This window comes from Trachurus japonicus, chromosome 24 (assembly GCF_045865225.1).
Source record: "Trachurus japonicus isolate A0001 chromosome 24, Traja_1.0".
NCBI lineage: Eukaryota > Metazoa > Chordata > Actinopteri > Carangiformes > Carangidae > Trachurus > Trachurus japonicus.
The window spans coordinates 7,237,272-7,265,151 of NC_140930.1; the positions used below are offsets into that span (position 1 = coordinate 7,237,272).

A 27,880-nucleotide genomic window follows, 5' to 3' on the forward strand; every position below is an offset into this window, starting at 1 on the left:
GCTCGTACTCACTTCAGGTTCACTTGGTGATTGCGTAATTCTGTCGCTCTCTCTGTTGAACTCCATTAAACAGTAACATGTTGTTTCCACTGCAGCTTTAACAGTTTCTGACAGCTGTTTTTGGACTTCAGCACAAAGATCAACCCCGCTGAGTGTGAGCGAGTCTGAGTCTGTCTGAGTCTGTCAGAGTCTTTTAAAGTCGCAGGCTGTGATGCACTGAGAGCAAAACTCCCTCCTACTCCAAACTGTAAAACTTTTCTCACTAAGAAGTTTGAGGCCATGACGACCTTTGACGACCTCTTGGAGGAGGCCGGGACCTTCGGCCGGTGTCAGAGGCGCATCTTCGCCATGCTGTGTCTGCTGTCGTTGCCTTTCGCAGGGGTCTACGTGGGCATCGTGTTCCAGGGCTTCACCCCGGACCACTGGTGCCGGGACGCTGCCGTGGCGGAGAGGAGGCAGCAGTGCGGCTGGAGCTCGGCCCACGTTCGGCGGCTGATGCTCCCTCTGGTCAACAGCTCTGGGGGGGTTCTGCAGCAGAGCAGCTGTGAGCAGTTCGACGTGGACTGGAACAGCACCGGACTCACCTGCGACACCCTGGACCTGCAGGACCTGAGTGGAGCCTCGGTCTCCTCGTGCAAGGTAGGTGAGATCTTAGAAAGTTCTGAAATCCCGTCTTCGTGTGTTTGAAGGACAGATGGTTTTAGCAGTGTGCAGAAGTTAAAGCAGAAGTAAGCGGAATGTTTGTGTTAATATAAAGTCTTAAATAGTTATATCTTCCGACGGCAATCACTTATATAGAGTGTTTGGTCCGAAACACGGGTCTGTCAGTCACTCTGCTCTGCTGTAAGCCGAGGAGAAAACTTCTTGTATACTTCCTTGTATCCTACAACCTTTATCCAATGAGGAGAGAGAACGGCATAAAGGGCTGTGTGTGCAGCCAAGGGATGCGCGTGAATGTGGTGATGTAGGGACGAGGACCAATAGATCCATGACGAGAGCGGGGGCTGCTAACTCCATTGGCTGACAAAAAGTTAGCCAGAACAACCGGATCGCTTACTTTTGCTTTAATATAAGTCTTAAATAGTTATATCTTCCGACAGCAATCACTTATATAGAGTGTTTGTCCGAAACGCGGGTCTGTCAGTCACTCTGCTCTGCTGTAAGCTGAGGAGAAAACTTTCCTTGTATCCTACAACCTTTATCCAATGAGGAGAGAGAACGGCATAAAGGGGCGGTCCTCTCTGTGTGTGCAGCCAAGGGATGCGCGTGAATATGGTGACGTAGGGACGAGGGCGGGGACTGCTAACTCCATCGGCTGACAGGAAGTTAGCCAAAACGACCGGATCGCTTACTTCTGCTTTAAACTGACTTTTTGTATCTTCAGATTCTTTTCCTTGATTAGGCCAAAACTTTTTCTGCAGCATAGCAGTGGCCCCAAACCTTTATCCATCCATTCTTTTCCTTCCATTTCGTACTATTGTACTCCCGAGGCCCTGAGGTCGAAGAAGAGCTCTTAAAATTTAATTTAAAAAACGTATATAGCCTATAATAATAAAAGCATCGTACTTTCATGGCACTTTCTCGGCCTTGGACGGTGGTTTGCAAAGATTCTTAAATGTTCAAGTTCAGGAATGAAAAACAGGTTGTTTTTTTTGTTGTTTTGTGTTTTTTTTTTATCCATGGTCACACACCAGGGTCTCATTAGACTGGATCCTTCCAAAGTCTGACATGTTTTGATGAGCAGATGTTAGAGTGAGAGTTTTACAGTGTTGTTACCATGAGTATTACTAGGTACAGTGTTTTGTTTCTGTCTTTAAGGACGGCTGGGAGTACGAGTACGAGGGGAGGAAGTCCTTCGTCACAGAGGTGAGAGGAGACATGACATCCAATTTTTAAAAATTTGTTAGGCTATACAATGATGACGATCTCCTCTACGTTTTCCTGTTGGCCTCAGTTTGACCTGGTGTGTTCGGACGGATGGTTGGTCGACATGTACCAGTCCACTCTCAACGTGGGCTTCCTGGTCGGCAGCTTCGCTTTTGGCTACTTCGCCGACAGGTGGAGTAGCTCTCACACTGCAACCACTTGACACTGTGTTTGAGGATTTTAAAAAGGTCTATATTTGCTCGAATTCAAAGGGTAAAGACAGGTGATTGATTACCTATATTGAAGGATTCTCCTCTCTACTTCCTGTCCCACCTATTCTCACCTTTGACCAACACAGATCTCAGTGCAGAGGCCCATACTCGTACCCCATTTACTCAACAGGTCACTAGGGTTAAAATCTTAAATAGTGACACCTGTAAAAATACAACAAAAGACTCTTATTTTGAAATGATTCCTCTTCCTGTCTGCAGGTTTGGCAGGAAGCTCAGTTTCCTCATGTCCAACATACTGAATGTGATCTCGGGCTTCGCTCTGGCTGTGGTTCCAAACTACATCTCCATCCTGGTGTTCAGGACGGTTTTTGGCTTCGCGGTCAAAGGCGGCTGGATGACCTGCTACGTGCTGCGTAATGATGATTTAAGACAGGTTCTTCTCTGAAGCATCGCACTAATGAGATAATCAGTAACTACACACAGAAGCTAAATGACACACACTTTATAAACAGCTGGAGAGAAGGTTGGTTCATTAAAATCCACCACATGTAGTTTGAAGGTGTTTTTCCATCGCTATCAATGACTCAACAGTTGTATAGTCTGAGATTTATGGTTCTCACACTTCACCTTTCATGATATACGCAACACTTCTGTCTCGACGATCTGAAGTAGATTTAACTTGCCGTCATTTTTGGGTTACATTTTCTGTACTATAAACATGACCATGACCAAGTATCCTAAATGGCTCAGTGCTGTTTGCTCCAGCTGGAAACATCTAGACAGTCACCAAGGACGTCTCTAAAAAACTGTCTTCCTTCTCTTTGCTGGTTCTGCAGTTTTGTTGGAGAACGGCAAACTATCAGTGGCTGTTGGCTGATTTCAATGGAGGTCGGCTGCAAGTGTTTGACTTGCATTACATGACTAACCTAAAAGTAAAATGAAGATCAGCTTCATGACCAGTGGAGATCATGATAACCCTTTAATTTACAGGCTGCTTATTACATGATAATGTCAAGAAATTGCCAAGAAATAACAAATAATTGCGTGATAATGTAGAAATAGCCTAGAAATAATGGTCAATTTCATAGTAATGTTGAGAAATATAGCCAAGAAATAACCATTGATTGCGTAGAAATAGCCCAGAAATAATGGTCAATTGCAAGGACTTGGTGGAGAAGAGCTGGCCTTTCCAAAAAATTCAAAGCATGAAAAGCATGTGTAATCTTTTGCCTATATAAAACACATAACATTACTATGAAACTGACCGTTATTTCTTGGCTGTGTCTTCACATTATCACATAATTATTATATAATTAGCAGCCTGTAAATTAAAGTGTTACCGAGATCATCTCTGTAAAACCTGGCACCAGTCTGCTGACAAACCTTGGTCGTATATTAACCAAACTTCACAGAGAATAAATATATGAATAACCAACAGATAGATGATTGTTTAGCGGACACTTTGTACACTAACATCAGTCTGAACCTCACTTTGTTTTAGTGTCAACAGACTTTTTTCTCTCTCTCAGTGACAGAGATCGTCGGGGTGGAGTACAGGCGAACCGTGGGCATTTTGTTCCAGATGTTCTTCAGCGTCGGCGTCCTCATCCTCCCTCTGCTCGCCTACTTCATCACCGACTGGCGTTGGCTGCAGGTCGCCATCACTGCCCCCTACGTCCTCTTCCTGTGCTACTACTGGTCAGAGACTTTGTGTTGAGATTTGGTTGCAGACAGTCATTTTGTGACACGTCTTCCATTGGTTTGTAGATGATGGGATCAATCCTAGAAAAAAGATATGAATACATAAGAGAGTCTTTGCTATTACCATTTCTTATTTATTATTGTTCATTATTGAACAGGTTGGCAGTCTAATGGTTACCCACAAACACTAACCATGAATAACTGGGACTGTTGTGCATGTTATTCCTCAACGTTCTCGCCAATCGTTTCTTGAGGGTTGATGGGAAGTAGATTTGTTCAAGAGGTCATCAATCCTAGAAAAAAGATATGAACACATTAGAGATTCCTATGGCTTCTATTACCATTTGTTATTGATTACTGTTCATTATTGAACAGGTTGGCTGTCCAATCGTTACCCACAAACACTAACCATGAACCACAGGGACTTTTGTTGCACGTTGTTCCCCAACGTTCTCGCCAATCGTTTCTTGAGGGTTGATGGGAAGTAGATTTGTTCAAAGTGTTATTACATTTGTCTCTAGGTGCTTTTTGGAAAAACAAACTAAAAACAAATCTAAAGGCATCAAAAAGTTTCTAAATGTAGTACTAATTCAAATTCAGTTCAAGCTAAATCATTTTTAAAGTGTAGCAAGCATTGGAGACAAACCCTCGCCTGAATGACCAGTAGTTCAACTTCATCACTCAGTCAGTCAGTCAGTGACAGATCCGTCTATAGGTGTGGTCCTGCCTAAAGAAAGTGCTGAATCATCACACATTTAACCAAGAAATAGGCCAATGTCAGATTGTTCAGCACCAGCAGACAGATCTTTGTGCGTTGGTGGTTTTCTTATCTTCCAGGTTCATCCCAGAGTCTCCAAGATGGCTCATCTCCCAGAAGAACTCATCCAGAGCTCTGAAGATCACTGAAGCCATCGCCAAAGAGAACAAGAAGAAACTCGTCAACAAGTTTGAGGTGGATCAATTCGACACTTTACTTAAAGGGATAGTTCACCCAAAATTGAAATTTTACTCATACTCTACTCACCCTCATGTCGACTAAGGGCTGGGAGAAGTTTCAGAGTTATCCGTGGCTTCTCTGAGCAACAGGGGGTCTCGGCGTAGCAGTGCATGTCCATATAACGGTTACAAATGGATACCAACTGTCTTCGTAACAAAAAGACACACCAAAAAACATCCAAATACCTCCATGCTGCTCATATGTAATGTCCGTCTTGTATTGAAGCCCCGAAATGCGAAATTGTCCCGAAAAAAATTAAATAAGTCTATTTTTCAAGCTTGTTTGTAGCAGGATCTCCTCTTCCTGGTTTGTCCAATTTGGACTAACCAGGGTCCGTCCTCTTCCCGGTTCGTCCAAATTTGACGAACCGGGAAGAGGAGCTTCCGCTACAAAACAAGCTTGAAATATATACTTATTTAATTTTTTCAGGGACAATTTCGCATTTCGGGGCTTCAATACAAGACGGACATTACATACGAGCAGCATGGAGGTATTTGGATGTTTTTTGGTGTGTCTTTTTGTTATGAAGAAAAGTGGTATCCATTTGCAACCGTTGCACTGCTACGCCGAGACCCCCTGTAACTCAGAGAAGCCACGGAGGACTCTGAAACTTCTCCCAGTTCCTACAATCCTCAACTGGATCGCGACTCTTGTTTCAGGCTCTGACCGAAGAAGAAGGCGACTCCTCCTCTGCTTCTTTGTTGGACCTGGTCAGAACCCCAAATATGAGGAAACACACTTTGATCTTCATGTTCAACTGGTGAGAAGATTCACCGACTTATCGAACCAAACTGAAGTCAAGAGGCACTGAGTCGTCCTGTCGTCCCTCTGTAGGTTCACCAGCGCCGTGGTTTATCAGGGCCTCATCATGAGGGTGGGGATCGCAGGGGGGAACGTCTACGTCGACTTCCTCATCTCCGGCCTGGTGGAGTTCCCCGCCGCCTTCCTCATCCTCTTCACCATCGAACGCATCGGCCGACGTCTTCCCTTCGCCGCCGCCAACATCGTGGCCGGAGCCTCCTGTGTCGCCACGGCCTTCATCCCCGACAGTGAGAAAAGGCTACGACTCTTTGATGCTTTCTTTTTCGGTGGCATGGTCTCGTTTTCAGTGTTTCCACTTATTAAAACACAAGGCAAGGCAAGGCAATTTTATTTGTATAGCCCGTTTTTACAAACAGTTTGTCTCAAAGGGCTTTACATGGCATCATAACGACATCCTCTGTCCTTAGACCCTCACATCCACGGAGGAAAAACTCCATAGAGGCGTCGAGTTGACTTGGTGCAAAATCTGCAGAAGGCTAATTTCAGTGAGCTAAGCGGATCACGGCACCATGCGTCTGTTCCCTATGCCTCCATAACCGGAAGTCTTTTTTAGAAATAACTTCATTGCTCTTTCAAATTTCTTCATTCATTTTGCATTGTTTTACCATATTTGTTTTTCATCATTTCAACAATTTCTATTGATGATTCACCCGGCATAGTTTATAGCAATGAATTAGTAAGTGGACCAAACAAACGGTGACTGTTCGGACAAAGTGTTTCATAGTATTTCCTCTCAAAATCCATCACGTTATCAGAAATAACAGAGAAAATCTGTCCCTGTCCCTCTGAGAATAAAATGTCCTGTATGATGTGATAACTCTTGTCTCTGCCACCACAGGTATGTTCTGGTTTAAGACGGTGGTGGCCTGTATCGGTCGGCTGGGCATCACCATGGCCTTCGAGATGGTGGTGTTTGTCAACACTGAGCTCTACCCGACGTTTGTCAGGTGAGGTCAGAGGTCAGATTCAAACATAAACCTTTATAACACAGTGACTTAAAGTTTACAGAGTATTTACTACAGTTTGTAACTGGACACAGGAACCTGGGAGTGTCGGTCTGCTCCACGCTGTGCGACGTTGGAGGCATCGTCTCTCCGTTCCTGCTCTACAGACTGGCCGTCGTCTGGCAGGAGCTGCCTCTCATCATCTTTGGTGGGTTGATGATGATGATGATGATGATGATGATGATAAGGATAAGTTAAAGGGATAGATCACCCAAAATTTAAATTTCACTCATTATCTACTCACCCTCATGTGGACTAAGGGCTGGGAGAAGTTTCAGAGTCCTCCGTGGCTTCTCTGAGTTACAGGGGGTCTCGACGTAGCAGTGCATGTCCATATAACGGTTGCAAATGGATACCAACTGTCTTCGTAACAAAAAGACACACCAAAAAACATCCAAATACCTCCATGCTGCTCGTATGTAATGTCCGACTTGTATTGAAGCCCTGAAATGCGAAATTGTTCAGAAAAAAGTTAAATAAGTCTATATTTCAAGCTTGTTTGTAGCGGAAGCTCCTCTTCCTGGTTCGTCCAAATTTGACGAAGCTTCCGCTACAAACAAGCAACCGTTATATGGACATGCACTGCTACGCTGAGACCCGCTGTAACTCAGAGAAGCCACGGAGGACTCTGAAACTTCTCCCAGCCCTTAGTCGACATGAGGGTGAGTAGATAATGAGTGCAATTTGAATTTTAGGTGAACTATCCCTTTAATTGCTTCTTTTAAAATGAGTGTTTTAAACCTAAATTCTGTATTTCCCACAGGAGTGGTGGCGTTCATAGCCGGAGGTTTGGTGCTGTTGTTGCCTGAAACCAGAGGAGCTCCTCTGCCTGAGACCATCGATGACATTGAATTTCCCAACAGGTAAAATATTTCACAACAGTGTTATATATGGTGGTGCTGAAGGAAGTATCAGATTCAGGTTTTATTGATTTCCAGTAAAAGTCCTGCATTCAAAATGTTGCCAGAGTACAGTATTGTATATACTTTTAACCCCCATTAGAGTGTTAGGTAATTATTGGATTATTACTAATGATTTTAACCACTTTGTGTTGGATAGTCACTTCTAAAGCAACACATTATATAAGATGAATGGATATAATTTGCTAAATCTTTGAATATTGCACAATATTTCTCTTTAAATTAAGAGTACAGTAGGAGCAGTAAATACAAATACAGTAGCTGTAGTAAAGTCCAGTTATGAGTTTATGAGTTAAACGTCTTTGTTTTTTGTTGTCAGGAAACGGGAGAACCCAGTGGAGAACCAACAAATGAAGAAACTTTTAAAGACGGATCTGACAAGCAACAAGGAAACAACAAGTGTGTGATGTGGATGTGGATGTGTTTGTGTGTTTGTGTGTGTGTGTGGATAGTTTTTACTCAGATTACAATCTATTGCCCTCTGTTAAAAACAGTTTATACATTTTCTATAAAGCACGACTTCCCCGTTTCCTTTGTATCAAGTGTTATTTATTCTTCAGCTTTAACAGAAAACACACGTTTACATCCTAAAACCAGGAATATTCTCTGCTCACCGCGCTCCGAGTTCACGAGCACGAGTCATTAACATCAGATAATAACAGACAACAAACTTAAGCAGTGACGCTGGAACAGTATATACATGTTAACATATCCTCCAAAAGCAAAATGAACCACTTTGTGTGACTTGTCACGTTTGAAGCTGTTTGTTTGAGGCGGATCGTTATTTTTTTTTGTTTTTTGTGTTCTGTTTTTTAACCGGTAGTGATGGTTTTATCGATCCAGTCGACAAACTTGGAGACTCGGGCGTAGACGCCGGGTTTCATGGCGTTGGCGCATCCCAACCCCCAGGATGTGACGCCCTGCAGGATGAACCTGTTCTGATCTTTACACACCAGAGGACCGCCGCTGTCGCCCTGCAGAGGGGAAACACACACACAAACAGATGCTCCTTGAATGCCTCACATATACAGTAAACAATAGTGTCACTTAAAAAGCATTTAAGGCTGCAGCAGCGCTCTGTTGGGTCGTGTTTTTATAGGAAGCTTAAAGGGATAGTTCACCCAAAATTCAAATTGCACTCATCTGCTCACCCTCATGTCGACTAAGGGCTGGGAGAAGTTTCAGAGTCCTCCGTGGCTTCTCTGAGTTACAGGGGGTCTCGGTGTAGCAGTGCATGTCCATATAACGGTTGCAAATGGATACCACTTTTCTTCATAACAAAAAGACACACCAAAAAACATCCAAATACCTCCATGCTGCTCGTGTGTAATGTCCGTCTTGTATTGAAGCCCCGAAATGAGAAATTGTCCCGAAAAAAATGAAATAAGTCTATATTTCAAGCTTGTTTGTAGCGGAAGCTCCTCTTCCCGGTTCGTCAAATTTGGACGAACCAGGGTCTGTTCTCTTCCCAGTTCGTCCAAATTTGACGAACCGGGAAAAGGAGCTTTGAGAAGCTTCCGCTACAAAACAAGCTTGAAATATAGACTTGTTTAATTTTTTTCGGGACAATTTCGCATATCGGGGCTTCAATACAAGACGGACATTACATACGAGCAGCATGGAGGTATTTGGATGTTTTTTGGTGTGTCTTTTTGTTACGAAGACAGTTGGTATCCATTTGCAACCGTTATATGGACATGCACTGCTACGCCGAGACCCCCTGTAACTCAGAGAAGCCACGGAGGACTCTGAAACTTCTCCCAGCCCTTTGTCCACATGAGGGTGAGTAGATAATGAGTGCAATTTAAATTTTGGGTGAACTCTCCCTTTAATGAGGGTGTTGTAGTCGTCATTGAGCAGTTTAACGTTTCTAAATGATCAAAGTGATAATGCAGTTTCCACAGTTTGTGAGTTTTCTGTACCTGGCAGCTGTCCGTCCCTCCCTCGATGTTTCCGGCGCACATCTCGTGGTCTCGGACTCTGCCGTTCAGGTAGGACGGACGGTTACAGATCTTGTTCTCGATCACAGGGAAACCAGCCTCCTTCAGGGTGCCGTCACCTCCGGTACCTGGAAGACACCTTTCAGTTATCCACCCATCCTCATCCTCATCCATATTTGACTTAGTTTTATCTTGCACTTGAGTTTCAGAGGATTTATGTGTCAGGACATGTCATAAAATCGCCTTTACAGTCACACTACAGCATCAGTAAGATACAGGAAAAGGGATCGGACACCATAAAACCATCAGGCCCATCAAAACGGTTCACATAGTTCAGATACCTTGAGTTTCACCCCATCCAGTAACGTAACACTCAGTTCCACTGGCAACAATAAAGTCCTTATTGGGTAGACATGCAGGCAGGACTTTGTCGTTTATCAGAGCAGGGCTGAAAACACACAGAAACATGAAATTCAAATAAACTGGTGAATCGTTTAATTAATAAAACATGGAACAAATGGCACGTCATTGATTTATACTTAATTGACTGTTTCAGGTTGGTTGTATTACAATGAAGGCAGGTTTACCATTCAAAATACTAAATCATTTTCAAAGCAGAGGAAGATAAGACTCTGTCATATAAAGGGAGATGATTTATAAGGTGAATATATTATTAATACATTGTATGAATATGTCTCAATTATGTGGTGTGATCTCTTATTTTAGTGGTTTTGATCCAGTGTTTTTCAACCTTGGGGTTGGGACCCCACGTGGGGTCACCTGGAATTCAAATGGGGTCGCCTGAAATGTCTAGTAATTGATAAAAAAAAAAAAAACTGAAATTGTATTGTATCTCACAGTTATCTCTTTAAAAAAAACACTATAATCTATACAATATCTAGACGCCTTGTGTCCAAAAAACAAAACTGGACTGGCCTGCCTTGTGTAATCCAAGTAGTACCTGACGTAATAAAGTGAGGTAGCTGTACTCGTCGTAGCATCACTGTATCAGTATTTGATTTATTAATTAACCATTGATGGGATGATCGGTCCAGTTCTCACCTCTCCAGTTTGAGCAGCGCGATGTCGGCTCCGTTGGGTCCCAGCACCAGTTTCTCCAGTCTCCTTGCCTGTTTGGACGGCTCGTTGGCTCTCTCTGTGTGGACGCCCAGCAGCACCCGGTAGGCCGAGGGCCGCTTGGACCTACAGTACGGGACATTACATTACACATACACCATTTATCCACAGGTTGTGTTATCACAGGATCTAAGATGTTTGTTTGTTTTTTGTTAAATAGTCTCCCTGACCTCTCCAAGCAGTGGGCAGCAGTCAGGACCCACTGAGGGTGAATCAGAGTTCCTCCACAGAAATGGACTAAATTGCTGGTAGAAAGACACAGACAGGGGTGCATTCAAGTTGGACAGAATAAGATAATATGATATTTGTAAAACACATTCATGGAGAAACCCCTCGAGATGGGAAAACATGGATATTAACAGAAAAGAAAGGTAAAAGTTACATGGAAAATATACTGCAACACATCAGTCCGCTGCTAATATAAGGGGGCCTAGGAAATACGATATTGAGTTTTCTTTTCATTTCATCAGGTTTTCATTTAATGACAATCTAATTCTGTTTCATATCCAGGTAGCCTTTGCTTAGATTCTCTTTGGAAACAGACATATGAAAACGTATATATTTTTAAATATTTCTCATTGAGTTGAGGTTTCAGAAAATACCATCAGAGCATCCTTAACTTAAAAAACTTAAAAAACAACAGCATATTTTAGTGTTGTTACTCACTCAGTCCGGAGGCTGATTTGCCAGGGCCATGAGTGAGGTTTGGACACACAGCCTCCGACAATACGACCAAAACAACGCTTTGGTTTGGTAACTGGCGTCCCGCAGTTCATTCCTGCTACAAAGAAAAGACATTGAATTTTGAATTTGCTTAGATAAGTCAAAATTGTGTCAGAAGACCAAAGTATTGGATGGACAAAGAATTTTTATTTTTATTTTATAATGAAATGTTATTATAAATCAAAGTCACTGCATTAATTCTCTGTCGATCATTGATCATTGTATTGGATGTCATATATTGACTAGTTTACCAATAAACTGATCTACAGACAGACATTCAGACTGGTACATACCACAGTCAGGGATCATACAGTAGTCCCATTTCTTGCTCCTGTCAGTTGTGTAGCACCACGGACCGTTCACATCGTTATCTGGGTTTCTACAGCTCTGACAGTGATGATGCACAAGGAGAGATTTAATGAACCAGAAAATACAACTGCCTTTAATATGATTAAAAGAAACGTCCACACTCCGTAAGTCTCCATCACACTTACATTTCCCTCCAGGCCCTTGGTGGGGTGACTTTCTGGGGTAAAACTGTTGTGCTGGTGAGGGCTCTGAGCGGACCAGGCCTGGCAGGTCACGCCCAGAATGGTGATGGAGGTTGGGCCGCGGTATGTTTCTCCATTTCCACTCTTACAGTCTAATACGGCAACGAAACGAGAAAAAAGTGGGTGTTTAAAGTGGAAAATAAAGACAGAAAATCTCAAATCTGACAAGAACACATTTATAAATCTGAGTTACCTTTCGCTGGTGGGGTCTGGGTGGCGGTGGAGGGGGGATTAGGCTTCTGGCCAGGAGATGGTACATCTGGAGCAGCACTTTCAGGAGTGGCGGGGCATTTCTCCAAATTGCAGTACTCCCAGCGAACCCTGGGGTCTGTGGTGTAGCACCAAGGAGCTCGGTCCCCATCTGGGTTTCTGCAGAGATTCCTCCGGAGGTCCCTGTTGAAAGAGAAGGTATGGATGGTCAGCTGGTGCCTTTGTAACTTAATTCAGACCAGTGGAAAAGTGGATGCCAGATGTAATGTCTGACTTATCCAGACAAAATATTCTGAAGATAATGTCAGTCAAATCTAAGATCAACCTCTAATACACCAACACTTAACCTGGGATGCACACTCCACTTCAAAGTGTAGCTATCATCCAAGGAAGCCACCTTATCCAACGTACCATAGTTAGGCATTGTGGTTGTTGTGTTATAGGTTACTTAGAGCCAAAAAGTTAATTATTGTGTTGTTCAAAAAATTATAGCTTTGTGTTAAATTAACATCAAAACTTCCCACAGTGTGTCTGATACCCTGATGTGTCTGATATATGAAAAAAAAAGAAAGAAAGAAAGAAAAAAGATGTAATAATGTAAATTTCACCGATTTAGTTGAAAAGACGGTAGATAACATACTTTTTTAATAGTCTAAAGTGTAAAAAGTGTGTGTTTGGACAAATTCTGTCCTTATCTGCTGATACGACCCAGAGAAGCGTTTCCGGAAACAGGCAGAAGACCAAATGACCCTTGTCACCATGGTAACAACAACAGGTCGTTAAGGTTGTGGAGCGTAATTTAAGGCTCTACCGCCATGTAAAGATCACTACCAGCTCCTTCAGAGCTCTAGCTGGACTGCGAAAATGACTTTTTTTTCCTCCCTTGAATGTGAAGCATAGAGGCAAGTCGATAACTAACTTACTGTACATGTCTGTTTCATGTCTGTTGGTGACCGGATACAGAAGGTATGAAAAGTAACGTTAGCTGACTGATACGTTGGTATCGCCAGTTAGCTGTGGAGCTAACGGTGGAGTTAGCATTGGCTATTGGTTTTATCTGGGTTGTTTTTGTTGGTTGTCTTGGTTAAATTTTTTCAGTTTGTGTGTTTACCAGCGGTTTCTTTGCGACTCTTAACAGTGACTCAAGAATATGCTTTTATCACAGAGCCACATGTGTTTTAATGTTTTTGTACTATGACTCCAATTATTATGTAGGCTACATGCATGTGTGTTGTGTATTTGTTTGGTTCTTTTATTCAGCTATGGCACAGTGAATTTCATTGTACTGGTTGTACTTGCGCAATGACAATAAATTCTATCTATCTATCTATCTATCTATCTATCTATCTATCTATCTATCTATCTATCTATCTATCTATCTATCTATCTATCTATCAGCTAGTGGGAGATTGTAGCCGACGAAGCGCTAGTTTTGGTCCAAGATGGCGGACATGGTGGCTCAGTGCTACATCCACAGAAACCCCCAAATTCTTTATTTTAGTCTTCGCATTGTTGGATTTGAAGATAATTTGAATTAAAACCAAAGTGTTACCTGTCACCTGACCTAAACCCAGTTCTCAGCACCTCTGGGAACTTCCTTCAAGACTGTTGGAAAACCGTTCTAGGCGACGACCTCATGAAGCCGATGACAGACAGTCAAGAGTGTGCAAAAGGTTGCCATCAAAGCAAAATATGGCTACTTTAAAGAATCTAAAATATAGGTAAAACACACATTGTTTACTGCATGTTGTGTTCCTTCATAGTTATGATGTCTTCAGTTTGACTCTACAACGTAGAAAGTAATACAAATTGAGTAAAACTGTGTCCAAACACTCACGCTCGGGGGAAGTTCTGTGGAGTTTTTGCATGGGTGTGAGGACTCATGGAGCTCCAGATCTGACATTTCTTTCCACTGATGGTCTCTGATGTTATGCCTCGGTAGTTTGTCCCGTCTCCTTCATAACAGTCTTCTTCCTCTGGAGGGATCATTGGATCGTCTGCAGCAAGAGAGACAAGAATATAGGCTGATGCAACCAGAAAACACTGTTGGCCATACCAATCATCTTATCCGTTATCAAATTGATTGAGTTTAGTGAAGCAGTATACATCATTGACCACTGTTCTACCTGGTCTGGATCCATCCCCACAGCTTGGCACTGTGCAGTACTCCCAGCGAGTTTCAGGGTCAGAGGTGTAACACCAGGGCATCCTCTCGTTGTCGGGGTTTCGACAGTAGTTGTTATCTAGGCCTCTGACCAATAAATACGCCGTCATCATCATCATCAAGAACACAAGCAGCAAGTGCATATTTGTTTTCGTTTGTGTTGTATATACAGTACAGGAGCTCTTACTTGCAGGGGTAGTTATCTGGGGTACGGTTGTGTTTGTGGGGAGTTTGAGCCGACCAACTCTGGCATCTTTTGCCCGACTCCGTCACAGAAACTGTTCCTCGGTACAATCCGCCTTCACCAGTGGCACAGGTCAGCTCTGGGATGATGGTGGGAGCCTCAGATGCTGAGGACAAGAGTATTATTATTATTTTTTATTTAGGCCTAAGAACTCATTAAAAATATTCAGGAATAAGTGGCTTTTCTTACATGAGTGACAGAAATTAGCTTCCATATTGCATTTCTTTTAATAATATTCCTAATATTTGTAATTTTGGTAACTGTTTAATTTAAAGGCTGCTGATTACGTGATAATGTCAAGAAATAACAAGTAATTGCATAGTAATGTAAAGAAATAGCATAGAAATAACGGCCAATTTAATACTGTAATATTGTTATGTTTTTCATAAAGGCAAAAGATTACACATGCTTTTCATGCTTTGAATTTCTTGGGAAAGACCAGAATTTTTCTCCACCAAATCCTTGCAATTGACCGTTATTGACTGTTATTTCTTGGCTATTTCTAGACATTATCATGTAATTAGCGGCCTGTAAATTAAAGGGTTACCCAATTTTTTTGTCTTGTTTTGTTCCACACAGGTTGTGATGCAGGATCAGATTGCCACTTCAATGGTCTTAAAGCAGGAAGGGATGATGGACAGCCACTCAACCTTATACCAACAGGTATGAGCACATTAGACACGTTTTAGTCTACAGACGTTCTCTATAATTCTCAAAAGCTGCAATTATATTGTTTGAAAACGCATGAAGAAAATTCTTTTTGCCATATTTCTACACTACAAGATACAGTGTATTCTCATTATGTACATTACATATCATTGTAATTCTAATCCTTACTCATTGTGCAGATTTAAGGCTTTACAGTGATGAAATAGAGACAAAGTAAAGCGGACAAATACTGTATAAAACAGGAAGACTTACTGCAGCGAGGAATGGAGCAGAAGTCCCATCTTTTGGATGGGCTGGTGGTGAAGCACCAAGGTCGGGGGTCTCCATCAGGGTTTCTGCAGTAGTTCTCCTCAAGATACTTCTCTGGGAGACTAAAGGAAACATTAACTCTTTTAGCTTTAGTGTAGCTGTTAGAAAATGAGTTTAATCTAATTAAATCCTCCTTAATGGTTGATGCATAGGTTTACTGTAAGTGAAGGTTAAGTTGTCTTACGCGCTGGGGATGTAGCCGTGGTTGTGAGGTTTCTGGGAGTCCCAGTGTTGGCAGGTGAAGCCGTTTTCCGTGGTGGAGATTTTTCCTCTGTACTTCTCACCGCTGCAGTGTATACACTCCTCTGTAAAGACACACACACAGGCATGCATGTGCCCTTTATTGTGGTATTTATTTGTGGTTTCTTCATGAGATTGTCAGGTTTTGTCCGCCAGTATTAATTCCCCACGCATCACCTGCTTATTGTGGACTATAGTGTGTAGGGTGACCAGATGTCCTGTTAAAGCTGTCCCTGAAAATGTCCCCAATTTTGATATTTAATGAGGAATTTAAAAAAAGAAAGAAAGAAGGTTGTGTACAGACTCATATTCAAACATTGTTGTTTTTGTTCTGGTTACAGCTCTGATGTTAAATGCTGGCGGAGACGTCATATGACAAAATAAACAGCTCCTGCAGCCTCAACAGAGCAGGCTAATACAGGAGCGTTTTGTTGATGTTGTTTAGCTTTGCTGATGCTGTTGCATGGGTTAATCCGTTTCATTTTTATTTTCTTTGCAGCAGAAAGTGGCACTTTGGAAATTTGGTTCTTTTGACACATGATGGCATGTGGTCTGAAAGGTTTAGGAACCTCGGATGTAGCACATTTCAAACAGAGGCGATTAGGTTTATATTATATTATATTATATTAAATGAAAAAATAAATGAACATGTAGCTAATTGCCCTGTTATTTATTTCATAATGATAACATTTATTTATTATTTTTGACCAATGCGCTGAAAATGTACCCGATTTTCATTTCAGAAATCTGGTCACCTTCCTGTAGTGGGTTTTTCTCAAGTTTCAATGAGCCGTGGCGTTATTGCTGAGTCTTACCAGTGCAGCTGGCAACGTTGCAGTGCTCCCAGCGGGTGTTGGGGTCGGTGGTGTAGCACCAGGGTCCACCGCTGTCTCCGTCAGGGTTTCTGCAGAAGTTTGAGTCCAGGTCTGCTCGAGGGTGGGACTGTGGTGTTATACTGCAGGTGGACACGTCGATAAAAAATGATTACAAAAATAATATATGATGCAATGTAAATTCAGGAAGGATAGGATGTGAGTACATACTTTGGCCTGTGTGGGAATTTTCCCTCCCATCTCTGACACGTCTTTCCTGTTTTTGTTCTGGACTTGGTTCCTCTGTAATCTGTTCCTATTCCATTCACACACTCCAGGAGGTATTCTAGGAAAGACACGGGACATCATTATCATCACTATTTTTATTACCACAAAGCACAACAATGTAATTATTATCTGTTGATTAGATTCATCAGACGGTTCTCCCGGTGAATCATTGATCTGATTCCACTGAAGAGTTGTATCATCCCCCCCAAAAAAACCTGAGTGACTCTAGTGTTTAACTTTCAGTCCTTCTCTACTGTGTTTGCAGACACAGTCCAAACACCACTGATCATGCAACGCAGGGTAAACATTAACCACAGTGTAAGGAAATCTGAACTGCAGCAGTACATACATCTTGTAGTGTTTAATTTGATATAAAATAAAAAAGAAACATACCTTTTTTTTCATATAAACCTGCGCTGGCTCTGCGCAGCACCGTCTCTGATTTAGAGTTGGCGGCTGCTGTCCAGCACTCTTGATCCTTTTCAATATACATGAACGCCCTGTGAGAGTTGTGATTGTCAGGTTTTAGATGCTGAGCCCTTAAACTGTACAGGAAGTGATGTTTAAAAGTAAAACATTGGTCGTGTAAAGGTGTGAACTGGCCTGCATGTGAAAGCTGCTTCACTGTTACACTTGGCGGCGCACTCAGACACAGTGTTCACTGAGTACGACCGTTTGTTCAGCGACAGGATCCATGCCCCTTCGGTTTTGGCGTAGCCTTCCACATCAACACCGCTCACTGGAATCACACAGAAGAATTATTATTTCATTACCCCCCCCCCAAAAAAAAACAACATAACCCCTAACCTAATTTAAATATTTAAAGTAATCCAACAATTCAACTAATAAAGTACTGAAACACTAAAAATATGTGAATTAAAGTAGGAGTTAATATGAAAATAGAGTATTTATAATACAGGCATATATTTGCAGTACATGTATATTACATTTTACTTTACAATATTTGAAATCACAATTGGGTTGATGCTCTAGAATGAGACACTTTGGATGTCATTTATTATAGACAATCTATGAGTTAAGAACTGTGTTAATTAAATGTTAACAGTGATGTAATAGTTGGCTGGGAAGCCCCAGATTGTGACCCTGAACTGTCCTGTCACAGATATTTGGATCAAGTCTCTAAGATTGGCTCTGTGCTCTGGGGTGTGTCCGATGGGAAAAGTGTATTAATTATCACAAATCGTAGTCCATGAACTAATCCATCATGAAATAGTTAAAATGGTTCTGCAAGATTTTAGGAAATATATTTAACGCCTTCTTTGTTGAGAGCAGGGTTGAGGTTAAGGTAATTTATACATTTACATGTGTTTTATTAAAGTATTGCGAACCTTATAAAGATATATATGTGTAAGCTAAAAAACAAAAACATCTCAATGTGGTTTCATATCTCCTCTCTCAGGTTTCTTTCTGCAGATCTGACAAGAGCAGATCGTTTTGTGTTGGCTGAATGTTTTCTGACCGCCGCTTAAAACTCACAGGTAAAATCTGAACAGTGATCGTCCAGCGAATACGGATTAAAACGCTGAGTGTTGCAGAAAAGAAATCACTTTTGGTCACTAATATACTGTTAATAATCCTAAAGCTGTGCAACTACATGTCTGTTTTCTGACATCCAGTGATTGTGCAGCATTTTCTCAACCGACTTTATGATTAAAAACACATTAAAGTGTCATTATCTACAAAATGTGATCATAAACAAATCAGCACCTCTAAATGCTCACAGATTCAAGTTGTTGCATCTCATTTATTTAATTGATATAACACTCAAAGTGCCTGTAAGATAAGCTAATCAAACTTTTTTGCCGACTTTCAGATTTAATATCAGGCCACATAGTTTTTGTGGAAATTTAAAGATGAAAGAACAATGTTGGATTTCAAAGTTGAGACCAACTCCCAATCAGTATCATAAGTAGGTCACATTTTGTGCCAAGCGGATACAGCAGAGTGACACGTTCAGACGAGGATGGGAAGTTTAGATTTTTTTTTAATCCCCTGATCAAGCAAATTTGATTTCAGACGTGAGATTTAACATCTTAAAATCCAGACTATTTGAAGCCTAGATCGTCCTCATCTGGGTTTTCTTCAACCTGTGTCTCGATAGCAACACGAATCACTGTCGAATTCTTAGATTTACTATATAATTCAAAGATCTATTGATAATTATATAATTATGTTATGTGGTTCTGTTGTTCTTACCAGTGCAGATCAGGGTTCCCAGGAGGAAAGCTGCTGTGTGCAGGTCCATGGTGAGGCCCCCTATACTAGCAGCTCATAGTCAGACTCAGAGTCCCTCAGGTAGCTCCTGTTATATTATTGGGCTCCTTTGGGCGCGCTGGGAAGACAAATAGGACGGCTCAATCATTAGTCAATCATTGGCCATCGGACAAGGACGGCAAAAGAGCAACAGGTCAAAATCCTTGTTTATGGGAGATTATGGGACACAAAGTGTGGCATCGTGAAATCACAGCGTGTCATCCTTCCTGTTGCACGTATCCAACAATACTTTCTTAAATCTACACGGAGATGCAGCTGCAGACGTCTTGAGCTGCTCTGTTGCTCTGACTGAGGATGAACTTTGACCTCTTTTTGATATCCTGTGACCTCTTCTGTTCTCTTATCATCTTTGTCCGCCCCTCTTCACTTTATGTGTATTTCCTTTATTCCATTAAAATGTAGATTTAAATGTAGGAGTATAGCAAGGCTGCGTAATGAGACGCACCTCACCAGTATGTGTATCTCTGTGTCGTAGTGTCATTAATGAATTATAGACCTGATTTTCATTCTCCCGGTGAATACTATGTGATCTAGAGCAAATCAGATCAATATATACAGTTAATCTTCAGCTAAGAAGGACCCATGTCCTGAACTGCAAACACATGATTACAAAATAACCTACTTTAGCCTGATGTTCAGTGTGTGCCGGCCGGGGCAACTGCTGTTCAATTGTGTGGCTGTCTTTTTTTTTTTTTAAACTAAAAAATGTACATTTTAGTGCAGTTTTCAATCCAATATTCAACAATGAGATGGAGTTGAATGTGTCTGTAAAGGATCCTCCCTCATTAAAAGTGTAATATATCACATTGTTGTGCTGCTGTTGCTGATATCGCAGTGAATTAACCTGTGGATGCCTGTTTCATTGATAGATTTACAATAATCTATAACTGTTATACACCATGTTAGACTTGGCTTCACTTGTAAATGATGAATAGTGGAACAATTAACAAAAAGCAAACAACAAAACTACCAAAAATGATTTTAATGAAGTTTAGATTTTTTAAAAAAAGATAAAAATTCCCAAATTACACACTGTGCAAATGTTGTTCATGTTGTTTGTGTTTGTGTACCAGAGGCTTTAAGTTTCCACACCAGACTTGTTTACTTACCGAATCATGATTTGCTTCCAAAACAATTGTGATGTCACAAAATCCCACTAATGTAATCACACGTCTTAAATTCAGTCAATGAGGAAAAGGAAAACATATGAAAACATATGAAAACATATGTTGGTCTTCTTAATATCCCAATTATGTAACAATAAACAAAAAAAACACAGGGCTACTTCAACATGACTAAACAGCTAGTATTTTATTCCACAACATTTCATTTCTATCTGGTTTTTCACTATGTTTATATAATATCACAGTAAATTGAATATGTTTGAGTTTTAGGATTTTTTTAAAGGGCATTTTCCACTTATTTACACCAAACACACAATCCATCCGTTGGGAAAATAACAAATTAATATAATGATAATGATTGCACTTTTTATATAAATATATTTTTATATTTATATTTGCCTTGTACTTTATATTTCTACATGTATGTGTATGTTTCAGACTGAAATAATCAACTTTTTCTTCCACTATATGTATTTGTCATAATGTAATCCAGTAGAAGAAGAAAGTAGAGCTTTGAGTTAATTGAAGTGTTTTGGGGATAAACAAAAACGTATAATCTTCTATAAATCAGTGAAAAGAGGCATTTTTATACCTGTTAATCAACAAATTAACCACAGTTTTCTCACATTGGTTTCCATTGATAAAATCTGGACAAAATCCATCCGAGTCTCTGTTACCAGGTGACGGCCTGAGGAGGGCGCTGTTGATCACCAACTCAAAGCAGATCCATCCAACCACAAAAACAAAGTGATTGTTAAAGTTGATAAAAGTTTGATGGTGATGATGATGACATCACCAAATAAAATAAACTGCTGATATGAAGCCGATCAATAATGAGTTGAATTACACACTGTGGTTCAGTTGTAACTCTGAGGGAAGTGCTTCCTCTTTAGTTTGTAATGTCACTACTGTGAAAGTAAAAATCGTGATTTGTAGTTAAATTTGCTCTTCCTCCATCAGAAGGACAATCTGTCCAATAAGTAAACAAACAAAGAAACACAAACACAAGTATGTTCATTTCAGTTTAGTTTAGGTTAGTGAGTTTATTTCAGTCTTGTAAAATCAAGTTCACACATCAACGAACAACATTACTGTATATACACATACTGTATGTTTTAAACATCAATAAACAACAAACAATAATTAATTTATTTTTTCCCCTTAAAGTATGAATACAAAACAAAACAATACGAATGTACCTTGACTGAAAAGGTGTAAGCTGAAACTTCATCTTATTTTGCCTATACCCTTCTTAAATGAACAGTTTCCGTCAGCTCATTTAAATTCACTCAGAGACACAAATAAATCTGATTAAAGAGGAAATTTATCATTCACTAACAAAATATTTGGTGTCATTGACTCATTGAAATATTATCATTGTTATTAATATTTAAATGCAGTGTTAGTAAGTCTGTCTGTAGTGACAACCAGGATTTCACTCATCCTGCAGTAACATGATTGGCTGCTGGTGGAAAAACCAACCAATCAATTTTATATACCGTATCTATATATAGTCTCTCTTTGAGTACTGATTCGCTTGTGTTACTGAAGGTAGAAAATCCTCAAATGGACTTTTAATGGACTCTTTTACCTCACATTTCCTTGTTCTCTTGCTAAACAAAAGCAGACGGATGCTTTGGAGAAATAACCGTCCACCCCCCCCCCACCCAGCTGTAATAACAACACATCTCGTTGTTTCACATGAGAGACACTAAATGCACCGGTTTTGTTCGGCGTTCTTGCAAGTTGAAGGTCGGCCTCCTCCATAAAGTGGGACCACAACAATACTTCTCATGGAGGTGGAGAAGTGTAGGGTCTGTGGCGTCCAAGGTTCGCCACACAATCAATATCCCACTGTCAGACCTCAATTTAGAAATGTTCCCCTTTTTTTTCTAAGCCTGGCTGCTGCACTCACGAGCTACGACTAAAAGAAACCAAAAACATAATACACAATATATTGCAGCTGAAGATGTCTCTGAATTGTTTAAACGTTTTTTGTGTTCTTCTTTCCTTTTTTTCTCTACTCTCTTCATTTTTGTAATCATTCAGCCACATTTTGGACTGTCCTTTTTAAAGAGAGGTCAAGCAAAAACTCCACATCCTCTGAGTGCATTATGAATTGTATTAATACAGACAAGATTAACAGGTGACTATAAATAAATACTCCACTCAGAGTGGTATTCATTAGAGGATTCGATATTTTTTTAAAGCCCTTGCTCTTTTATCTCCCCAGTAAAAATTGATAACACATGACACAGTCTCAAAATCTTTTTGCTGGCAGGACATGCAAATCAATTTATATTTTTTATCGGTCAAAAAAAGCTTAAAAAAACAGAATGAAAGAAGAGAAACCTTGAAATTATAACAAAAATACTGTTGATATCAAGGCCAACAAATGCCCTCTGAAATCACAATGAGGCTTAATTCAAATTTTAGAATAAATTATCCAGGAAAATCAGGTTTAAGTCTGTCATAGAAAAAATTTACCTTTTCTTTTTTTTTTTAAAGATAAGGCTTCGCTGACAGTGCACAGAATATCATTGTTTTAAATGTACTTATAGATGGACAACAAAATGTTTTGTAATATGCACATTTCTACAAAAAGATATTTACTGAACAGACTTTTGATATCAGATTAGAGTTCATATAAATCTGTAACTTCAGCACCGCGGACAGCGTCAACACACAGCACAGTGAGAATAAACTGGAAAAATCTGTCAGATTATCATGTAACATTAACAAAATATACTCATATTCTGTCTGTTATGTCGTCTCAGTATTGATTTTTAATATGAATTCTTATTATTTGTTTCCACTACCGTGTTATTGCTTTTGTTCAGTTGTTGCATTTTTCATAATTCTTTTTTCTGTATGGCCTACCGTATACAAATACAGAAAAATACTTAACATTTGCCAATTTGTTAACACATATGTGACATAAAGAAATGTGAAAAGTGAAAGAAAAACACAAACAAATGCATAAACACTGAGAAAAAAAAGGAAAAGCCACAGTTACACATTAAACCACATTAAACCTATCAATAGTTTGTGGCATGAGAGCGCCCCCACAATAATAATAATAATAATAATAATAATAATATTACAAATACATTATTATCTGCAGTCGTGTAAACAGTTTGAACAGTTTGAGCTTCCTTCCTCTGATTAAAAAACCTGATCAGGCCCCAAAAAACATATCATGGTCACTGTTTTTTATCACGGACAAGAAAAACCTCATTTATTGCTCCTTCAAGAACGCCATCGTGTGCTTTGTGTGTTTTCAATTACAGCAACACTGGACAGAAGGTCCCATCAGATGGACACAAAGCGACGGAGCTTTTATGGCGACATATTAGAGGAAGACCGTCATAAACTGCACAACACTTAAAAGAAAAAAAAACATTGTTTCTTAAATTGAGTGCATTTTTCTTTTGATTAAAGAATTGCTTAAGTGACTTGGCCTTGACTGGGCCATTGTGCAGCTCTGTGGTTGTGAAGGATGTGTGATTAAACACAGCGCACAAAGTACAGGTATTTTACTGCTTTGTGTGCGCATGGATTTGTTACAACTGTTGCACACGGATGTGAAAAAAAAAAACGCTGCCTGTGCGTCAAACATGTGGTTGGCGGTTTCAGTGTTTAGAGAAAAAAAATGAATGAATGAAATGAAATGAATGGATAAAAATGCTAAACAGGTTGGCTTCATTGTGTCAAACTCATGTTATTATAGGATACGAGTGGCAGTGTTGGCACCTCTGAAGTCCTCTTGACTGAAAAAATGCAAGTATGTCCTCTTTGGGTGAGTGAGTTGACAGGAACGTCTTTGTCAGTGTGAGAATTTTATTATCTGAAACGATCAGAAATTAAGAAATTAAGAAGAATGTGACAAAATTACAGAGAAATATTTCAATATCCAGTGAAAATGCCTGGATTTTCAAGAGGGAATATCTGTCAAAACTCTCATTAAAGGTTTAATCTTACCTCCTCTTCTTCTATTTCTAAAAAGTAAAAGTCAAAAAGAGAAAATAGAGAAAAAAAAACCTCAAGTAAAAAAAAAAAAGCAGTAAATACACTAACATGTTGGTTTTTGCATGCGGTTAAATCAAAGTGACAGTCAGGTTGACTGTCCGTCGTAGTCATGCTTAAATAAAACAAAACACAAGCACTGACTCACAGTTTGAAACACAAAAACAAACAATGATAAGTCCAACATTTTGTTGACCCGTCCATCGACCTCTGTCTCATCTCTGTGGTGTGAGCAGACGAGCAGACAGCCTCCTCCTCAGCTCTGGTGTTTGTTTTTTAACTACAAGGAACAACTTGAACAAAACGAACAAGAAAAGATTAAACTATCAAAACAGCAGCATTTTATTTACTAAAAATCAAACAACACCAGTAAAGTTAGTGAAGTCACATTTCTACATTAGAATTATATTATATTACATTACTTTGAGCTGCTCTGTTTTCTGTCTTTTTAAAAAAAAAAAAATTGATTAATTGTGTCATGAAGCAAATGTATATACAGATGTCACATCATTCATGTTTGTTGTACACAGTTAATGTAAAACATTTCCACCGAAGGCCTCAAGAGGTCGCCAGAGTCGTCAGATGACTGCACACAGACTGAGAGGAGATGAAGCATGGATGAAGATGAAGACATTTCATTTTATCTAGGAAATCTAACAGTTGCTTGACTTAATGTAGAATAAATACATGGCTGCACTTATTTTGAGAGAAACTGGCATAAAAACTTAATTCACTGTATAAAAAATGAGTTATTTCACCCAAAAATACCCGAATAAGAAAATAATATAAATGTTTGTTGCTGCATTTTAAATGTGAATGTTCAGTTTCTGCCTCCTCGTGGCTTCATATCTTAATGTTGTCTCAGGAAGAGCACAATGCATCTCCATATAGACACACATACACACACACACAGACACACACACATATAGTATATACCGAGCTGCCACAAGTATGCACATATGCACACATGCACACACAGAGTCCAATGTGCTGAGTCCAGCTGTCTCTGTCTCTGCCATTACTGTAAGAGAATACCCCCGGCCACTGCTCTAACCCACTCCATCAATCTCCCTCTGTTTGACAGAAACTATGCCCACCTGTTCTCCCACAGTCCGCATGCAGAGACTCTCCGAGGCCGGAGCCCAGGCAGCGCGAGCGACTCGCTCCAGGTCCGCTGTGTTGACGTGGTTGGTGCAGCCTCACACTCACGTGGTAAACAACTGTCATAATGTCTCCAATCAAAAACATCAGCTGCACAGTTTCTGGTTTTTGTTTATTTTTCTATTTCTCTACTCATTTTCATTCATGGCTGTGACTTTCTCTGCAGACTTGGCTCCTTGATGCATTTACATGGGCATTTTCAGTTTGGAAGACTTTTCCATTGGTGCATCAGACTGCAGTGCATTCAGAAAGTGTTCAGACCCCCTCACATTCTGTTGAGTTGAAGCCAAAATCATTTTAATTCACTCATTACCCCGTAATGACAAAGAAAAAAGTGCATTTTAGAATTTTAGAAGAGGAACTATGCAAGTCTGGTCGCTTTTCCACGGTCTTGCTAACCCTCCTCTCAGCCATGTGCATTTCAAAGTCAGCAAGAAATCAATCCATAGAGCATTAGATAACGTTATATATCATATACAATGTTACAATGTGTATATTTGTGTAGTCTTATCTGTCATAAACAAGAGATTATGGGTTACGGGGCGCATTACGTTTGTGTGGCGGTGCCGCAGAGACGAGAGCTGGGACACCGGGTCGGAGGCTCTGATCTTACAAGGTTGGTTTTCAGCCAAGAGACGCTAGGTGGAAGGCAGAGAGCCTCCATTCTCCCTGGAACTAGTTACAAGTCATTGATTTAACCATCACACCAATTACTCCGAAGCTGTTTAATTTAGGTAAAAATGTAGAATAGTTAAGCTATAACTCCTGCATAGTTCCTCTTTAAATCGACACCAGTGGCTCTTCAGTCACTCGAAATCTAGCTCAGGTTGTCTTGATCATCTATTTAAGGGATCCACATCTTGGTTGGAGTCCACCAGTGCTTAATTCACCTAATTGATTGTTTGATTTACTATAGAAAGTGTCACAGATGACTTTGCGTATCCTGCTGAGATGAAACGGCCACTGCAGCTCAGGACCAGATCATAATACGCCTCTTCTCAGCCAAAGTCTGTAAAAAAAAAAAAAAAAGGTTAAAAGGAAATCTTGAGCCGTTTGGCCTCTGTTCTCAACATCACGTCTGGAGGAAACCGGGCACTGCTCATCACCTGCCCAAGACCATCTCAGCTGGACAAAGACCCAGAGCTCACACAGCCAAAGACAGAAGAAAACTGTGTGAATGTCCTCGAGTGGCCCAGACTGAGCCCTGAGTTGAACCCAGTTCAGCGTCTCTGGATAGACCTGAAAACAGCGTCCACTCACGTCCTTGTCTACCGCTGGGATAAACGAGACCAGACCACCAAAAACGCAGCAACACATTTGGTCGGTTCCCTCTGACAAACAGATCAACCACTCCTCACATCCTGAGAGAAGACAGGCAGAAAATCCCTAAATCCAGATGTGGCAAAGCTTTAGGCTTTAGGCACAGGTGCTTCGACTGAACGGTCTGAATTTGGTTTTTCCTTTGTCATTATGGAACGTTAAAGGGATAGTTCAATATTTTGGCAAATCCTCCTCTCACCATAATCCCTATAGTCACTCATAGCAGTATAGGTTCATTACCTTTAATTATCGGTGCATGTTGTTTTGAGATCGGTGGGGCAGAGACGTGAGCTGCTCAGTGAACACAATGGAGGTACAGGTACAGGTCCCCTGTCCCTCATCAAACTCATCAAATACACAATCCAACAACTCCACAACGCTCTGGTGGACAAGTTGTGACCTGCACATTCACCACGCTGCCCCGTCAATCTCAAAACAACATGCACTGATAATTACAAGTAATGAACATACTGCTGGAATTTGCCAAAATATTGAACTGTCCCTTTAAGTGCAGAATCATGAGGTGAACAGGCGTTTTAATGATTTTAGCGCGAGGCTGCAGAGGTGTGAAGACTTTCTGAACGCACTGTATCTAAATCCAGGGAGTTCCTTCCTGCTGCATCTCAAACTGTCGCTGTGTTTTCAGACAGATGGTTTCAGGTTACCGTGCTCGGGCTCTCACTTTGTTTTGTCACGGCAAAGAGGTGCCACACAAAACGCTCCTCAGGCCGGCACGGTGAGAAATCCCAAACAACACAGCCAGGTAACGTCATGCACAAAACGACACTAAAACACTGAGGTGTGTTTGTTGTCATTTCAGTGTAAAAATCTGTACAAGTTGATGGACGGCACTGAATTAAACCCGCACAGACCTGTGGTGAAGAAGACGTGGAGGAGGTACATACATTATATAAGATTAATAACAGGGACAGTGGGCCGTCATGTACAAGACCAACACCCCGAAACCCAAGCAGCTAAATGGATTTGACCTGTGATGTGCACACTGTCACATGTCAAAATAACTTTGATGATTAAAAAAACAAAAAAAACATCTACCACAGGTGAACGAGATCCAGTGTAGAGGCTTTTAAAACGATAGTTCAACATTTTGGCAAATTGGCCCA

The 27,880-nt window shown here is 40.6% G+C and overlaps 2 protein-coding genes and 2 long non-coding RNA genes across 5 annotated transcripts; 2 read left to right on the forward strand and 2 right to left on the reverse strand.

Annotated features, from left to right (window-relative positions):
* Positions 1–34: 34 nt before the first annotated feature.
* On the forward strand, positions 35–8,074 carry LOC146961291 (solute carrier family 22 member 2-like). Its single transcript, XM_085770561.1, has 12 exons — positions 35–639; positions 1,819–1,866; positions 1,955–2,058; positions 2,358–2,512; positions 3,629–3,797; positions 4,638–4,752; positions 5,457–5,557; positions 5,632–5,846; positions 6,458–6,566; positions 6,659–6,771; positions 7,387–7,486; positions 7,863–8,074. Exons 1-12 carry the CDS (start codon positions 280–282, stop codon positions 7,948–7,950), a joined length of 1,677 nt encoding a protein of 558 aa, XP_085626687.1. The 5' UTR covers positions 35–279; the 3' UTR covers positions 7,951–8,074.
* Positions 8,071–19,128, reverse strand: plg (plasminogen). Of its 2 annotated transcripts, XM_085770559.1 has the most exons (19): positions 19,048–19,128; positions 17,434–17,569; positions 17,224–17,330; positions 16,774–16,888; positions 16,546–16,685; positions 15,675–15,795; positions 15,434–15,552; positions 14,456–14,618; positions 14,231–14,355; positions 13,942–14,101; positions 12,088–12,287; positions 11,838–11,986; positions 11,637–11,730; positions 11,287–11,401; positions 10,791–10,865; positions 10,546–10,686; positions 9,825–9,931; positions 9,466–9,611; positions 8,071–8,517 (listed from the first exon to the last, which is right to left on the reverse strand). In XM_085770559.1, the coding sequence occupies exons 1-19, from the start codon at positions 19,094–19,096 to the stop codon at positions 8,356–8,358; spliced, it is 2,424 nt and encodes an 807-aa protein (XP_085626685.1). In that variant the 5' UTR covers positions 19,097–19,128; the 3' UTR covers positions 8,071–8,355. The 2 variants fall into 2 exon arrangements, with proteins under 2 accessions (XP_085626685.1, XP_085626686.1); XM_085770560.1 differs by lacking the exons at positions 17,434–17,569; positions 19,048–19,128 and having other exon boundaries at positions 16,774–16,890; positions 17,225–17,326.
* Positions 15,008–27,789, forward strand: LOC146961293 (uncharacterized). Its single transcript, XR_015035194.1, has 4 exons — positions 15,008–15,175; positions 25,360–25,462; positions 27,403–27,492; positions 27,577–27,789. It is a non-coding gene; the product is annotated as an uncharacterized LOC146961293 (long non-coding RNA).
* Positions 23,421–24,394, reverse strand: LOC146961294 (uncharacterized). Its single transcript, XR_015035240.1, has 2 exons — positions 24,231–24,394; positions 23,421–24,096 (listed from the first exon to the last, which is right to left on the reverse strand). It is a non-coding gene; the product is annotated as an uncharacterized LOC146961294 (long non-coding RNA).
* Positions 27,790–27,880: the final 91 nt, after the last annotated feature.